Below are 17613 nucleotides of genomic sequence, written 5' to 3' on the forward strand. Positions count from 1 at the left end.
AATTCAATATGCAATTAATGATGACTTAATCAACTTTTGTTTTCTTAATTTGATAATAAATCATACATATGATACATACACTTCAAGAAAATGAAATAAAAAATAGGTGTTCCCCAGCATTCTGACGATATATATTAATTTTAAAATTTAGCATATTTTCACTATTTTGTTAACTTATACGTGCGTAGCCTGTCACTTTTGACGTGCTCGTATAACGCAATTTCGAGTTGAAAAGTGAATCAAATATGATGATATTATTAAAGAAAGGTTGTAAAACAGAAATCGGGAAAAAATAGTGCGCATTAACGTTTAACGCGCAGTGCGCGTGCAAAATTCTGCGCACTCGTGGCAATTTTTTAAACGCTTAAAATTGCCTGAAACGTACTCTAATTTCATCGAAAATAAATTTTGACAATTTTAAAACTTTTAAGCGCGCGTACGCATGCGTTATATGCGCTACGCACGTAATTATATTGCCATATGATGAAATATGACCTGAAATTTATGAGTACCAAATTTTGTTTAAAAGTGATTCGTGCTTGTGAAGATATGATTACAAACGTGATTTCATTAAATCGTGCGTAGACCACGTAATTTATGATTGCGCACCGTGAAAACATGACCACATCGATTCCTGGCCATAAGGAATATACTCTGAAAAATTGACTTAGCTAGATGAAACTGATATCAAGATAATTCACGGACAAAATAGTGCTAAGGAAAGAATAAATAAATAAATAAATAAAGATCCTGACAGAATCAAGAGGTTATATGCATATCATGCATATAACCTAATAAATAAAGATCCTGACAGAATCAAGAGGTTATATGCATATCATGCATATAACCTAAAAAGTAACACTACAATAACAAAGGTTATCCGCTTGAGGCGGATAACCAAAAAATAATAAAGATTTTATACAATAACAATAGGTGATCATTTTATTCTAAATGATCACCTTTCGAAAGATTATGAATTGAACAAATAAATATAAGAATTGGAAGAGAATCTGACATGTAGAAGCGCTGTGCGCGCTCTTTGAAATTTGTATAACTTTGACGAAAAAGATGAAAAAACTACTTTTTAACTTCATCTGGCCATATGTTAACGTCACAACATCCGATAGGCTTGATTTTTTATGAATTCATATCTACATTTCATTAGCTTTCATAATAAATTATAATAATCAAGGTAACCTTCAATTCTGAAGAGCTGTAAGATATTTAAATTCACGGCGAAGTTGAAATTACACGACCTACGTTATTCAAGGTTTTACGCGTGATGACGTTATCAAAATGAAAATAGTGGCAAGTCATGAGAAAGCCAATTAATTGAGAAATCACATACTAAAATTTGAGCAAAAATCAGGCACAAAATAACAGAGATGCGTTCTATTGAATGTGATAATTATATGACGAAAGAGAAAAAAACTTAATTTTAAATTCAAGTGGCCATTTGATGACGTCACAACATTTTGTACGTCAAATGTGTACACGAATTCATATCTACAACTCAATGGCTTCCCGAATAAGATAAAAAAATTGGGGGTCATCTTGCATTCTGAAGAGTTATTTTCATTTTAAAAAAGACCTATTTTTCACCATTTTCAGAACTTTTGTGAAATTAATGTGCGCATTTTGTCATTTTTAACGTGCTCGTATAGCGTTATTTTAAGTCGGAACAGACTCAAATTTGGTGAATGTACTAAGGATGGTGAGTAGAATGCGATTTGTAAAAAAAAATCATATTTTTTACGCATTTTAAAAATTGCGCGCACAAAAACGCATTTTTGCGCAGTAATTTTTTTAAACACGCAAATGGCCTAATTCATGCTCTAAATTGATCAAAACTTAATTTGGAGCTTTTTAAATTTTTAACGCGCAATTTCACGTGTATGACCTTGAAAAACGTAAGTTTTTATTTGTTAATATTTTTATCCTTCACCTGAAGTTTACATATAGTGAATTTTATTGATATGTGATAAAGAGTTATGGAGATATGATTGATAGAGTGATTTCACAAAATCGCGTATTATTGACGTCACGGTTGAGTGATCACACTGAAAAGCTTACTATGGTTAAGTTAAAGTAATTGAAAGACATTGTACAATTTTTGTGATCATTGCTATTCAACTTTTTGAGATAATTGTTACACAAAAGTGTACAGAAAGAAGAATAATAACAAAAACAACAATAAAGATTTTGTACAATAACAATAGGTGATCATTTTATTCTAAATGATCACCTAATTAATGCAGCAACTATACAACGTCAGGCTAGGCCTATAGCTAGTGTACGATGTTTGTACGTTACAGATGTTTACCAGCGGGATCCAGTCAAGTCGCCCCATCGCAAAGTCGCCCCATACAAAGTCGCCCAATACAAAGTCGCCCAATACAAAGTCGCCCCATCGCAAAGTCGCCCCGGCACAGTCGCCCCATCGCAAAGTCGCCCCATCGCAAAGTCGCCCCATCGCAAAGTCGCCCCATCGCAAAGTCGCCCCAACGCAAAGTCGCCCCATCGCAAAGTCGCCCACGGTTTTATTTTGGTAGTTAGTACTATACGCTGTTTTAATCATATCGGTTGCGTTTGACATTGATCGCGTTGTTACTTTGGTCGCGCTAAATGTCGTATACATTAATGTTTATCCTATTATATACATAATTTGTGGTTTAATTTTTATTTTACAGGTTTTAATGGAGTGATGTGCTTTTTAAAAATCATTAAAAAAATAGTTCCTTGTTTGAAAGTTCTAAAAAGATTATCCCTGATTTATAGTTTGGAAAATTTTAATTTAATATGATTTTAAAATTAGTTACCAGAGCCACAATTACGAATCTTTCTTCTACCTACGCGTGGATACCAGCTCATTTTTTAGGATAATATAATAAATGTTTAATGTGTAGTAGGCCTTCGTATAGATTAGTTAAAACAATAACAGCGTTGTAAGACAATGAGTGTTATAGGCTACTTATTGATCATTTTGCATTTATTGACAAGTTATGTGTCTATTGTTATTTAATTTTATTATGACTTTTCAAAATGAAGAAATAAAAAATACTCAAAAAAAAAAGGATTTCATCGCCGATATGATCGTTTTATACATGCAGGTATTTTAGCAAAATTAAAACGCTACATTTTGACCATGGAAAAACCATCGTAGAGTATCGTGTGCGTGTTTTTTTAAAAAGGGGAATCCCCGACGGTGGTCAGCAGAAAGACGTAGCAGCTGTGAGAAAACAGATACCAGAAGGCGCAGCTCCGATTGGTTTCAGATTGCGAGTCGCCTTTTATTCAACAGTACAGTGATCATTTTACTGAAGAAATTCTTTTCAACCCTTTTGGTTATAGAACATTCTAATTATCATGCCTAAAATATCCTCATATCGGGTGTTTATTTAATTTTAAATTAAACAAGACAGTGAAGAGGCACGGAATATAATACGTACACGGTACGTACACGGACGTACGACGAATACACACACGCACGCCGTCATCATTTACGACATAAGTGGTTATTTGATGCAATTTTATAATGGATATAATGATGGGATTGCCTTTCCAGGCTTATAATCAATGTTAATTGTAATACTAATAGTAAACTGAATGTTTATAAATAAATTGTTTTAGGTAATTTGTTGCATATAAAATAAAAGACACAGACGTAGCCTACGTTCCCTATCAAATATTTCACATTTAAATAATTATGTACTGTTAAATGACATTATGCCGAATAATACTATAATATAATCTTAAACTATGTTTACAAATTGTCAAGGCACACATCTTTCTCATCATAAACCTGTAAAATAAAAAAAAAATCAATTATTAATATAGCCCTAATAATAATAATAAATATTCATCGACCAAAGTAAAAATAATCTAGATCGTAACATCATTTTATCGCGAGCAAAATTAAACACGACCGATTTCAAACGCGACGCGACTGATATCATCGTGTGACCTGAGACTACATGGCGGGGCTTCCCATTTTATGCCTACACGTTCCGTGTTTTTTTTTGTATCATTGCGACATTTTACGCACTTGTAAACTATTTTAACGTTTTGGGGCGACTTTGCGATGGGGCGACTTTGTGTTGGGGCGACTTTGCAATGGGGCGACTTTGCGTTGGGGCGACTTTGCGTTGGGGCGACTTTGCGATGGGGCGACTGTGTCGGGGCGACTTTGTTTTGGGGCGACTTTGCGATGGGGCGACTGTGTAAGGGGCGACTTTGTATGGGGCGACTTTGCGATGGGGCGACTTGACTAGCATCCGTTTACCAGCTAGGCCATCAAAATTAAGCCTAGCTAGCCCAAGCCATGAGAGGAAATTCATGGCGAGCAACTTGGGTAGTGCATTGTTTCTCTCTTTTCATCATAATTTACCATAAAACGTACATCTAAAACAACATGGTTTAATGTTTTTAAAGTAATATATATGCATTATTTTTACAAAACATCACAAATTGTAGAGAATGGGGTCTTTAACAATCGTTGGTTTGGACTAACCTGGATTCTTTTACTACAGTAAACTGAGTTGGTTTTAAAATTTTCAATGGACCCGAACTTTCATTTTAGTCTCATAGTTTAAATTAAAAAGCTTAAATGGAGAAACTTTCTATCTTTTAGACCATGCCTATTGAAAATCAACAAAATTGGTGTATTAATAAAAAAAATGATATTATTTTCAGACCGGCTAGTGTTAAAAGATAGGAGACAATTTTTAAAAGCCGGCGAGCAGTCTTAAAGTAACACGTGTACTGAAATTGCATTTTCTCGAGAACTACTAGTCTAAAAAACCTCACTTTTGGACAAGAGGCAAGAGTTATATGTTGTGATTTGTAATTTTCAAAACATATTAGAATTAATATGTTAATATGTTAAAAGCCGTTGGTCCCGTGTACTTAACAGTGCACGTTAAAGAACTTGGTACACTATTCGAAAAGAGTAGGGGATCGTCTCCCGGTGTGCTGATCTGGTAGGCGCTGCACTGCTGGCTGCCGTGGGTCCGTGGAGGGCCTAATCCGAATTTCCTCAGTTTCCAGTTAAGCTTGAGGACAAATATAAATACCTTTACCTTTAATGTACCGGCTTTTTCATACGAGTAGTTTTAAAAAACCTATTTCTTTTCAAATCCACCCGTTTGTTTTTGGCGTTGCTGTTCTATTGTTATTCAAATTAAACTATTGTTAGTTGATAATTAGTTTTGTTAGTACCGGCGTGTGTCCTTCCTTATTTCATTCTGTACATAGCTCTATACTTACAGAACATGCCTATTGATTTTCAGGAAAATTGATATATTGGTCATGTCACAAAAGCTTATCTTCCGTACGATATATTAAATAGCACGCATTCTGTCTTCTTTTAACATAGACATAATTATTCTTTGATATGGACCAAAACATTAGTCGACTGGTCAAGCGGTTAAGCTTACTACATGGGTTAAGGCAGAGGCGCCGCAAATCGGCACAGCTTCAAGACACTCCTCGATCATTATTCTGGTCAATCTTGATTTTAGAAAGGTCATTGTTGCAATGCCGGAATTGTTTGTATCAAAAAATGATTTAAACAAATTATTAACCCCAGCAATATTTTAACCATGTAAAGCTAATACCTAAAGCAAAAAAATGTATCTTTCAACATGCTCCGAGTCAGTGGATATATTTTGCCAAGTACTTCACTCAGTTTCTGAGTGCTTTCATTTCTTTGTTTATTTATTCTTTCCTTAGCATTATTTTGTCTGTCAATTATCAATTTCATCTAGCTACGTCTTTTTTTCAGAGTATATTCCTTATGGCCAGGAGTCGATGTGATTAGCTTTTCACAGTCAAAAATTACATGGTCCATGCGCGTATGTAATCATGTCGTCAGCGACACCATAAAGAGACACTAACTGCGTAGTGGTCTGACATAACCATGCGTTTCACGAAAAACATGGTTTAGTAAAGAGCTTCACAACACACATAATTTTAGCTTAAAGAAATTTTGATTGATATGTTTCATATACACGCCTGTAAACTAGACAATTCAGCTTTTAAAAGGTGTAATTTGATTGTAATCTTGTTAATTAATGAAATAGTACGGTAAGGCTAAACATTAGTGAAAACGCAAAATCCATTTCATGCGCATAGTGTCTGTAGCCATTTTAGTGTCACCGATGATATCTTCATAATTAAACCAAATTTAATGCGCATATAACGCATGTGTATGCGTGCATAAAATGTTCAAAATTTATTTTCAGGCAAAAATTGCCATGAGTGAGCAGACAAACATTAATGTAAAGTAAGTATTATATTTACTAAGTTTTGAAGTAGTGTTATTTTGATATAAATATTTGTTCTTTTATAGTTACCGGGGCTCCAGAGGTGATGACCTATGTACCTTCAGATACAACAATTACAGTCACATGGTCAATTCCTGTTGAGTACCAACCACCAATACTTTATTATCAGATTTATTACAGACAAAGGTTTGTTATATTCATTTATCTATATTTGAATGATGTCCCTATGAACCTATCATATAGTTAAAAACTTGCATTCATTTGTTTTGAATATTTTGTATGCTGGCCAATTTACACTGATGAGCAGTAATGGTAAGCGGAAAACGCAAACATAGAATCTATGTTATTACTTATCGCCTACAAGCACCTACTTTACATCCCACCGCTCGCGATTTTCGGGTGCTCTGTAAATGGGACAAGTCACACGGTTTTCTGCTCACGATTACCGCTTATCAGTATCATTATCAACAATAATAACATACATTCATGTTATCAATATAACAACAGTAAAAATGGGCTGGTACTTATCTGGTGTTTCACAGGTGTTTCACAAAAAACAGAGTTGTTTTTATTGAAACTCCTCACCTAAATTGGCACTAAAATCCCAAACAATGCAATATATAAGTTACAATAAATAAGTTATTGCACAATCATTTATTTTTGTGTTGAAAATTTACTGGGGTACGTGTCACTAACCTACTAGAATACCCATTTTCCAAGAAATCATAGGCCTACTCCTCAAAAACAAATAAAACATTAAAATTATCTATAAAATTAGCAAAATTCTCAGCTTGTGCATCTTCCTATATAAAAAAAATCATCAAGCTGGTTTGAAAAGGTTGGTAGTTGAACAGAAAAGGGATAGTATTTATGCAGGCGACTTTGTGTCGTTTGAGTCGAGTTCACAGAAAATTGGCACTAAAAACAAAAAAATGCAATAACTTATTTTCTGTTGAAACTTCACTTGTGTGTCACTAACCCACTAGGATACCCATTGCATGAATATAAATACATAGTAAGAGTTGATTATCAAGATATAACTGCTGAAAAAATATTAAAATTATCTATAAAAAAAGCTGACAACTTAAAACTTTAAATCTTGTTTAACAACCCTCTCAAATAGAAAAATATAAATAGGGTATGTCAATTAGTTACGAAGATATTGTGTTATAAAAATCTTGAAAAATTCAATTACAACTAAATAATTGTAATTTTTCAGTTTTCCTCACATATGAAATACTTATTTTTTAAATTTTGTATAAGTGTTCATAATATACTAGGCTACTCAAAGAGAAAGTATAATAGCATTTGAACAAGGACTTTTAAAGATATTGGCCCATAAAAGTAACTTCAGACCTAAAAAAGTGCCGTTTTAGCGGTAGTAGGGTACCTTTGAGAGGCCATTGTTCAAAATATTCCAAATATTTTGTTGTGAACTTTTGATATAGTGTGGGTAACATATTCATTGCACAATATCAACTTTCAAAATGCAGATCCAAGAGGTGGGGACAAAATCCATGTTATAGGCCTCTTTTGAGCTACTGCTACGCCCTAATTCCCATACCGTCCCTTAAGAATTAAATTTGCCATAGGTCTATTACTCGATCTTGAATATTGAATGCTACTAGATCACTACTTAATTTATTAATCATTCATTTTGTACATGCATGTAAAATTACAGGCCATTAATAGATGTAGATCAAACATATAAAGCCATCTTATACCTGAAAGGAGCTGGTTATCCTTATGATATATACAACCTAACATATTTCCAAGAAATGCCAACAAGGGATGATGATGTAACACGCATAACCATCCCGCTCTTGAATGCATTTACCTACTACCAAATATGCATGACATCAAAATACACGGATCAAGCAAAGGTCAGTGGACACTCGAAAGTAGTTACTGTAAAAACTCTGAAACATCGTAAGTTATTTTTAGTTTATTCATCTGAAGTTACTCAATTGCATTCTTTTAATAATTTAGGTAAAAAAAGGTATAGTGCACAGGCACAAAAGAAAATAAAACAATGAACGCACTCTGAGTGAAGTACTTGGCAAAATGTATCCTGAAAAAACTATATTCGGAGAGAGAGGGCTCACTACTTGATATTTCGGTCCATGTTAAAAGAATACAGAGGGCATGTAATATATATATAATATCCAGGGTTTTCACTTTATTTATAATGTCACTGTGTCACATTTCTCACACGATTTTTTTACATTACATTGCAATTGAAACTTGAAATAAAATGGAATTGCGAGTTGATTACAAATATATAAAAAATTAATATAAAATTTCAAGCAGATAAACATTTGTTGTGTTTTTAAATTTCTCAAGCCACCCCCGTGGCCCTTAAAAAATGTTTCCCAGCCGAAATTTGGGTCGCAGCTCATAGTATGCAGAACTTCAATCTATTTTAATCAAAATGTTTTTATGTATGTGTAACATGCTATATCCTTTAAAATTTATTTTTAGTATCTCACCAGGCGGTTTAGAATTTTGTGGCTACTGATATTATCGGCATACCATAAAGCTTTAATAGTAACCCTGGGTTACTATTCTTTTATTGTATTTTTATATGGGTTATTTTTAGAGCAGGGTTATTTAGAGTACTGTAGTGTGTTACTAATACTAAGCTAAATCTAGGCACTTGGAAGTATTAACCTACCCCACCCCAGCTGTTTTGTTTACTAATTCATGGATTTAAAAAACTACAATTTGGTTATTTGATTTTACATATTCTGAATATTAAGTATAGCATGCATCCCCAGTTTTAACAAAATGAAAGTAAAATATTTGTGGAAATAATTAGACATTTTATTAGTAACATAACAGAAATATATTAAACAAGAAATATTTCTTACAAAAAAACGCTGCTTGCTTGTTGACGTAACAGTTTTAAAGATATATTGCCCCCCCCCCCCCCACCCCGAAAAATTTAATTTATTTCAAATTTGTTTTTGAATGTGTCATTTTATTGTCACAAAATAGTTATTCACGTTAACCAAACAATTATTTACCTGAAAAAATTGTAATTTAAGCAAAAAATACTTAAATTGTCTGTCAGACAATGGTTTTGGGGTTATAATTAAACGTTTCTTTTCTGAATAAGGCTTTGAAAAAATCAACTCTCTAGCTATAATGGTTTTCGAGATATGGGAAGACTGTAATTTCACCCCCTTATTGGTATGTCATGTAATTTGTACTACTAATTTGCATACTTTCGAGTTGTATGTCAAAGATGTGATTTTGGGAATTACAAAGTGGTCCTATGCCGACTATAGGAAACGTGTATCTGAGTCATTTGAGTCCAAAACAAAGTCTCTACTGACATTTTAGTCACATTATGTATGCAAACATTGATAAATGGGGTCGAGGGTCAATTGTTGTATTTCCAGTCATTTTTTTGTCAAATGTTTCATTACAGCAAATATTAATATATACATTCTGAATAACTCCGTGACAAAATCAACTCTCTCGGAGTAGTACTAGTTTTTGAGATATGTTAACCTTGTAATTTTACCCCCTAATTTGCATATTTCATGTAACTTGTACTAATAATTTGCATACTTTGGAGGTGAGTGATACAGGTGTGATTTTGACAGTCCTATGTTGGCTATTAGAAACCTGTGTCGGAGTCATTTGAAGGCAGAACAAACTATTTACACACATTTTAATTTCATTATCCATATGCAATATTGAGAAATGGGGTCGAGGGTCAAATGTCATACTTCCGGTCATTTTGTTGTCAAATGTTTCATTGAAGCAAATAGAAATATGTACATTCTGAATACGGCTGTGAAAGAATCAACTCTCTAGCATTAGTGGTTTTCGAGATATAGGACAACTGTAATTTTCCCCCTTATTTGCATTTTTTACTTTTACTAATTTGCATACATTCGAGTTGTGTGACAAAGGTGTGATTTGTCTCTACAGACATTTTAGTCACATTGTGTATGCAAACATTGAGAAATGGGGTCGAGGGTCAAATGTTGTACTTCCGGTCGTTTTTATAAATATATACATTTTGAATAAATCAGTGAAAACATCAAATCTCTTGGACTAGTAGTTTTTGAGATAATTTCACCCTAATTTGCATATTTAAGCTAATTTGCATATCATCGGGATGAGTGACAGAGGTGTGATGCTCACATTTTGATCTCATCATCATATGTGACCATTTAAAAAATAACAATCTCTGTTTGCAATTTATTTCACTTTGGGCTGTTTTTTTTTAGATAGGTTGCCTAGGCTAGCATAAATTATACTTTACTTCATAAAGATAGAATCAGAAGATCAATGGGAGGCTCACTCCCTGGTTTAAACCTATAGTTTGTCCTTAACACTGTACAGCCTTAACTAATTTCTCTGTTTCTGCCCTTATAGTGTCTCCAAAGTTATTGCAAGTTAAATGTCATAAATCTCCTCTAGACAATATTTCTTCCTTACTTCTTAACCTGTATAATCCGGTCGCGGTCGCACACTATAGTGCACCACCACAAGGTCAATTCAAGGTCATTAGAATTATCACTTTCTGACCAGTGGTTGTTGTTGAGATATTCATATGGCTGTTTGTTAACCAGAAAGGGGTTTCCATTGACAAAATCATATTGGAAAAAATAGATAAAAATGTTATGGAAAAAAATGTTGATTTGCAAATCATTTTATTTATATTTTTGGAGTACAGTACTATGAGAAGCTTTATTGTAATCCTTACATGAAATTTATCTTTTGAAATATTAACCAACTGTTTTTTTTTCTTCACTAGCACATCCTGCTCCACCTTCACCTGTTACCATACAACTAGCAGACTTTAAAATGGAGCAGGAATACAAAGTACTCATTAGATGGACAGCAAGCAAACATCCGCAGTACAGTGCACCTACTGGCTATCAATTATTTGTAAAAGATGTTAAAGAACATGTTTTTAATCCATGGACACTCTTGGTAGATGTACCAAAAGAAATTACAGGGTAGGTAGTTTTGATTGAAATGTACTGTTTGTAAATTTCACTTAAATATTCACATTAGTTGAACACTTTCTTTTAGTTTCAATGCTCCTTCTTTCTTTAATTCTCTACCTTTAAGCATTCGTAACTCTTACAATTTCTCCTCCTTTAAATCTCTTTTGAAAAAACACCTGTTTCTCTCTCTCTGATTTTATTTCTTTTTTCCTTCTTTCATTGTTGGCATACTGTATATTTATATATATATATATTTATTTTTTATTTCTTTGTTAATTTTGTGTTTTTATAGTTTATTTCGTATTTACTGTTTGTTTGAGGGTCCCTAATGATCAGCTGATGCTGGATGGACCACCCTCATAAAATATTGTTGAAATAAATAAATAAAAAAAACTTCCATCTAAACTAAAACACACTTTTTGAATGTTCACACCATCTACTGTTACACATTAAACAGCAGAGTACAGTCAATTAAAATAGGTACGTTAACATGCTTTCGTAACATGATAATAACCCAATTGAAGAAGCAGAAACTTAAGGCCAGCGCTTTATTTGGTATTCTGTGCTTGGGTGATAGACTTCCTGAGTAAAGTATATTTTTTGTTATTATTCATATTTTTATTTTTTTTTTATTCAACTTACTTTTTTTTTTTAATTACAATAAAATTCGCACATACATATAAAAGGTAAACGGAGCTATGTAGTGAGTTACTGTTTACCAAGTTTGATCAGCGTTACAGTCCCAGTAAAAGCAGTGGTTTGTTAAGCCAACTCACCGGTACAAGCAGTAATGGTAACTGTTAAACACATTTAAAATTAAAATTCGAGATATCATTCCAGGTAACAAACCAATGAACCATAATGGTCAACTCTCTATTCTAGAGATTCCTTTTATTCAAGTGCCTCTGTACTACATCATCTGTAAACATCAAATATGTAAACAAGAAAGATGCTTACATTTCTGTATTATTTCAGTTATCATTCGGCATACCACAACCATAGCACATTTTCTTATCCACCAAAAACTGTTTTTTTATCTCAATATGCTTAACTAGTCCTAGGCTGCATTCAACTACATAATTGTTTATGGGTTGTGGCTTACATGATAAAAATAGATTTTTACTTTATATGAAAGTGATCAATACATTTTTACTAAATATCACAAATGGTATTAAAGCCAAAACTTGCGCACTACTGGCAAAATTGCATTTCTCATTTTTTCATGTGGTAGTATCATTTAACCTTTTGAATATAAATGTTCATCTCTTTAGATACTTGTTAAGAGATAGCAAACAGTTCATGGTGAAAAAGAAAATGTACAATGTAAAGGTAGTTGCTCAAAACCTTGAAGGAAGTAGTGAACCTGCTTATTCAGATGACATTATTGACTACCACATTCTTTATAACCAGTGACCATTAGTGCTGATGTGCCACAATCAAGAACATTATTTATTGCCAATAGTTGGGGAGCCAGAGAGGGTTCACCTGCACCCTCTAGCAAACTATGTTAACAATGTTTTTTTGCTTACTTATATCAATACAAATCAATTTTTTGCTGTTGGCCGAAAACAAATTGGGATGCTTGGTTACAGGGGCCAAAAGGTCAATATGGTCAAAGTTAGGACTGTGCGTAACTTGGTAACTACTGGGTGTATTGGAATATTTTTTGTGCCAAACTACTCAGAAGACTCATATTTCTATTCACTCTAATCGTTAAGATCAACTTGGCAGGCATCAAGCAAGAGCGAGTTAGCATAGTGAAGGCAGGACAGGATCAGTCCCCTGACAGCATTATAGCATGCATCCTTAGTAATATATTTACATATATGCCACAAATTATGGAGTTGGTAATTCAATGACTTTCATAAAGCATTTACTTGGAAGACATATTCAATGAGCTATCAAACATCACACCTAAGTTTTTAATACAATTTGAAGTACGAATAATAATATTGTTATCTAATTTTAATTTAAGATCTGGTAGCGCGACACGATTATTTGCAAAGCAAAAGAACCTTTTCTCCTGATTTAACTGTAACATATTATTAATCATCCATTCATTAATTTTGTATATGTTTATTAAGTGCATTTTGATAATTATTTACTATTTTCGGGTCGAATGCTATATACAACTGTATATCATCGGCATACAGTATCATGAAAAAGGACGTTATGATTACGAATGATTACACCGATGGGAGATGTATATAAGATAAATCCTAACGGTCCAACAATTGAACCTTGTGGTAATGATTATTATTACTACATTATTTTAATAACATTTTTTTGGTTTTCTTGTAGCAGAGGGAATGTCATTGAATAAATAACAAGGAACCGTAACTGATCATGAAATGGACAGTTTTTATTTGGTGAACTGTAGTATGGGATGCTTGTTTAAGAGGAGTTTACCACATTTTTGCCAAATATGCACACGGAATGACTGGCTTACAAAACAAGTTTAACTATTTATTAATAACTAGAAGACTGCCCTTAAGATGTGACCTATAATTTATTACACAATATTAATTATAATAAAATAACAACTATAAATATAACTATAACAATTATTATAATAACAACAACAGTAGTAATGACAATAATAACTATAGTAATGATAACAACAATTTTAAATGTAAATATGTATATGTTTGTATGATGTAGTATGTTTAAGCGGATATTAGCCCTTGATGGCATTTGCAGCAATAAAGAAATTGAAATTGAGATATCTCCCCTTCACATGATATTAGTTTAAAACCTTCCCATTACTCCCCTCCATGACGATCTTTTTGTTATTTATATATATATTTTACTACCAGCTCATAATGATTTTAAGGTTCTGGAATAAAAAAGACAAGTACAATAGTAATACAGTATATACACAAATCTGTACATGGGTGTATAGTGCCGAGAGGTACATTATACAGCATTTATATTATATTTCAGTGTCTATTTTGATTTAATTAAAATACAAATTTGTAGAGTCATTGCAAATAATATTAGTGCTCACTGTAAAATGAATGCAGTCACAAAAAAAAAAACAGAATCTTGTTAATATATTAATTTTTAATATTCATCTTTATCTTTGTTCTTGTATTTTTTTTGTGTAAATATATTAAAATAATAGACGATTATTGATTAATATTATTATGTCAGTTTTCCGTCCTCATGTTTGGTATGGTATAGGACATAATACTGCATTTCATAGTCTTCTGGTAAATTGTCATGTTTTATAAAAGCTTCCAAAGTATGTGAATATCATTTCCGACTGGAGAACACTGACTTAGTTGAATGTCTTGATTTGTGGTGGTAAGAATGTTTGGTGGTTTGTCTTTAACATGAACAACGATGTGTGCTTTCTGGTGGTATAGGCCTAATAATTAGAAAGAAGTAAATATAATTCCAACCTCATCCTCCTTATGGCCTACACCCCATGAAAATAAATTACATAAAACAACCAATTAAAAATTCCCAAAAAATAACAAAACATAATTTTAGCATATTGTACTTCACAATATTTCATATCATAAAACCCTACTACCGGGCAATGTAGAAAAAATAATGGGTATACCTAGACAAAATTAGACAGAATTTATTTTTGTGGTAAATATCTCTAAAGACCTATCAGAACAACATATTAAAAATGGAGACAAAATGTAGTTGAAGAAATCAGGTTAATGTCCATAAAACCAAAATGGCCACTATATACAGTATTTTTCTATATATCATGTATAGTCTAGGCAATCTAGAATTTAAAGTCAAATTGCAAACAAAGCTTTTAATTTTTAAATTGAACACACATGATGTGGAGATATAATTCCACAAATCACAACTCATTCACACGTTGGGAACATATGCAAATTAGCTGAAATATGCAAATTAAGGGTAAAAATATAGGGTACTCATAGAACGCCAACCGCTACAGTAATTGTAGAGAGTTGATTTTTTTTCTAAATTGTTCAGAATATACATGTTTATATTCCTTCTTATGGAACTTTTTATCAAAAAATGACCGTAAATGCTGTTTTTGACCTCTGACCTTATTTTTAAAGGATTATATGTAATTTTCACATGATTTACGTATTTTCACAACTAATATAGGTAGAAACTTCATTTTATTCTATATTCTTTCACATATGATGAGGGGATGGAATTCCACAAATCATACCTCAGTCACACCTTTGGAACATGCAAATTAGCTGAAATATGCAAATTAATGTTTAAAATATAGGATATAGGCCCTACCCATAGAACACCAACCGCTAGTTGTAGAGAGTTAATTATTTTTTCCCAAATTGTTCTTATGGAACATTTTGTCCAACAAATGACCATAAGTGCAGTATTTGACCTTATTTTCAAAGAATTAAGGTAACTTTCACCATAGTCAATAATTCCATTGACTATGCTTTCACACAGGATTTACGTATCACCATAACTACTCCAGGTAGAGACATCATTTCACGCCCGTATTCTTAAACCAGACTTTAGTCGTAGTTCGAGCTAAAACTTTAAAAATGACGTCATTTTAATTCATAAACCGAACTTCAACTAAATTGCCGACTAAATCAGGCCAACCTCGACTAAATCGAGACAGATTTTTTTAGTCCTCGAGGGGGCAGGCTAAATGGTCGACTAAATCAAATTTTGAATAGACCATTTTGTAGTTATAATAAAGTTATGCACTTTCGCCGAAAAAAATCCGAAAAAAATATTGATTTCGCTTATAAAAAATCAAATAAGTTTACCATTTTTGCGAACTCATCAGCTCAGAAAATCCTAAATAACGACGGTTAGCTAACAACTCATAAATATGCATGTGTTTGAGCATCCAAACAGAGGAGATCCGATCTGTTATCTTCACCACCTAAACAAGGAAGAGTCTAAATCTCAGTCGTCAGGGCACCTATTTAGGTTGCGCATGCGCACTTAATTCATGGGATAGAAAGACCGCAATTTATTGTAATATAATGTGTGGAGGTTTTAATGTATTAAAGACTCTACTCGCTTGGTTGATTGAATATAAACACTGTCCAATTTTGGTGAAAATTCGGACCACGGTGCCAATTCTGGACCACTTTTTAGAATTATTTTCAGACCTGCTAGTTTTAAAAGATTTTCACAAGCCAGTGAGCAGGACTCTGTCCCAACTGCCCTCCCCAGCTGGCACCACCACTGATATATAAATAACAAGGCCAAGTTAATGTTTACCAACCGACCGACCAATATAGCTGTAGCGCTGTAGAAAATGTTCAATAGTAGGAACAATTTTGAAGTGACCTCCCTGTTTCGGTGAATGTAAACAGTAGATATCGATTATTTTTTAGCAATTTATTTGCTTCATACCATGGACCTATAAAGATAAGCCATGCATGACTTCCTTTACCCAAACAAACATAAAAAAAAACATACAATTGTGCTAATTATGGAGAATATTTATTTTACTAAATGCAAGTGCAACAAACTGTTAATCTAGGGCCTATGTTGTTTTCTGCGTGATTGAAAATGGATATGGTAGCGCAGTACCTAGTTTTATAAAAGTTATCTATAAACATAAATTAAATTTATACAAATGTATTTATTTTGATGCAATTTTTGTGGATAAAAATTTAACAAGGTTAATGAAAGGTCCAGGTAGCCTAAATAAATAAATACATAATCAATCACTACAAGAAAACAGATCTTTACTGTTATAGATTATTTACATTATTTCAATAAATTGAAAACATGTAATTAAAATCTAAATTGATACTATGCCAAATAAATACAGTTTATCAAAACTTGTCCATCCGGTTAAAACTACATACATATTATATACCACGTCAGAACTTAAAAGGGAAACTGGTTCTTATTAATATTAATTTATGAATGAAAATGAATAATAATTGTTTCGTTTTTGAGAAGTACAATGAAAAGTACTGTATCATGTAAAATAAAAAAAAACCCTAGTTTAAAAATGAATTTAATTGTTTATGTTTCAAATAAAAGTTATAAGCACTTGTGTTAAGACTAAAGTGGGTGGGTAAGCAATATTCATAATGTTTATACAATATTTTTTGCAAAATGATTAAAGTGAAGAAAAAAAAACATTTATACTACTACTATAATATGTAAATGCTTCTGACTTTTTAGATTGCACAAATGTGGTTACTATACACTAACATTTGATACATTTACACTTACTACAGTTATTGAGAACATATTTTAAACTCATGATGTACCAGCAGATGAACCTGCTTGGGTTGTCACTGGTTTTCCTCTTGTCATTCGATCTAACTCTGCTTTTGCATCACTCCGAACTGCTTTATCTCCTGTAAAGAGTTATCACATTTGATTATTAAACTGTACTGATATTCTAGAACGGT

The 17613-nt window shown here is 32.6% G+C and overlaps 2 protein-coding genes across 2 annotated transcripts in view; one reads left to right on the forward strand and one right to left on the reverse strand.

Moving 5' to 3' along the window:
• Positions 1-6335: 6335 nt before the first annotated feature.
• LOC144850401 (uncharacterized) lies at positions 6336-12667 on the forward strand. The gene is made up of 4 exons (XM_078707674.1): positions 6336-6470; positions 7966-8213; positions 11059-11263; positions 12526-12667. The coding sequence occupies exons 1-4, from the start codon at positions 6370-6372 to the stop codon at positions 12665-12667; spliced, it is 696 nt and encodes a 231-aa protein (XP_078563800.1). The 5' UTR covers positions 6336-6369.
• A 3995-nt stretch (positions 12668-16662) lies between these two features.
• LOC144849536 (cytoplasmic dynein 1 light intermediate chain 2-like) overlaps positions 16663-17613 on the reverse strand; it is a 28561-nt gene continuing 27610 nt past the window's right edge. Inside the window, exon 12 of the mRNA XM_078706476.1 lies at positions 16663-17559. Within this exon, the coding sequence (XP_078562602.1) occupies positions 17459-17559 (101 nt within the window). The 3' untranslated portion in view covers positions 16663-17458. The remainder of the gene's footprint in view (positions 17560-17613) is intronic.

This window comes from Antedon bifida, chromosome 8 (genome assembly GCF_963402885.1).
Source record: "Antedon bifida chromosome 8, ecAntBifi1.1, whole genome shotgun sequence".
Taxonomy (NCBI): domain Eukaryota; kingdom Metazoa; phylum Echinodermata; class Crinoidea; order Comatulida; family Antedonidae; genus Antedon; species Antedon bifida.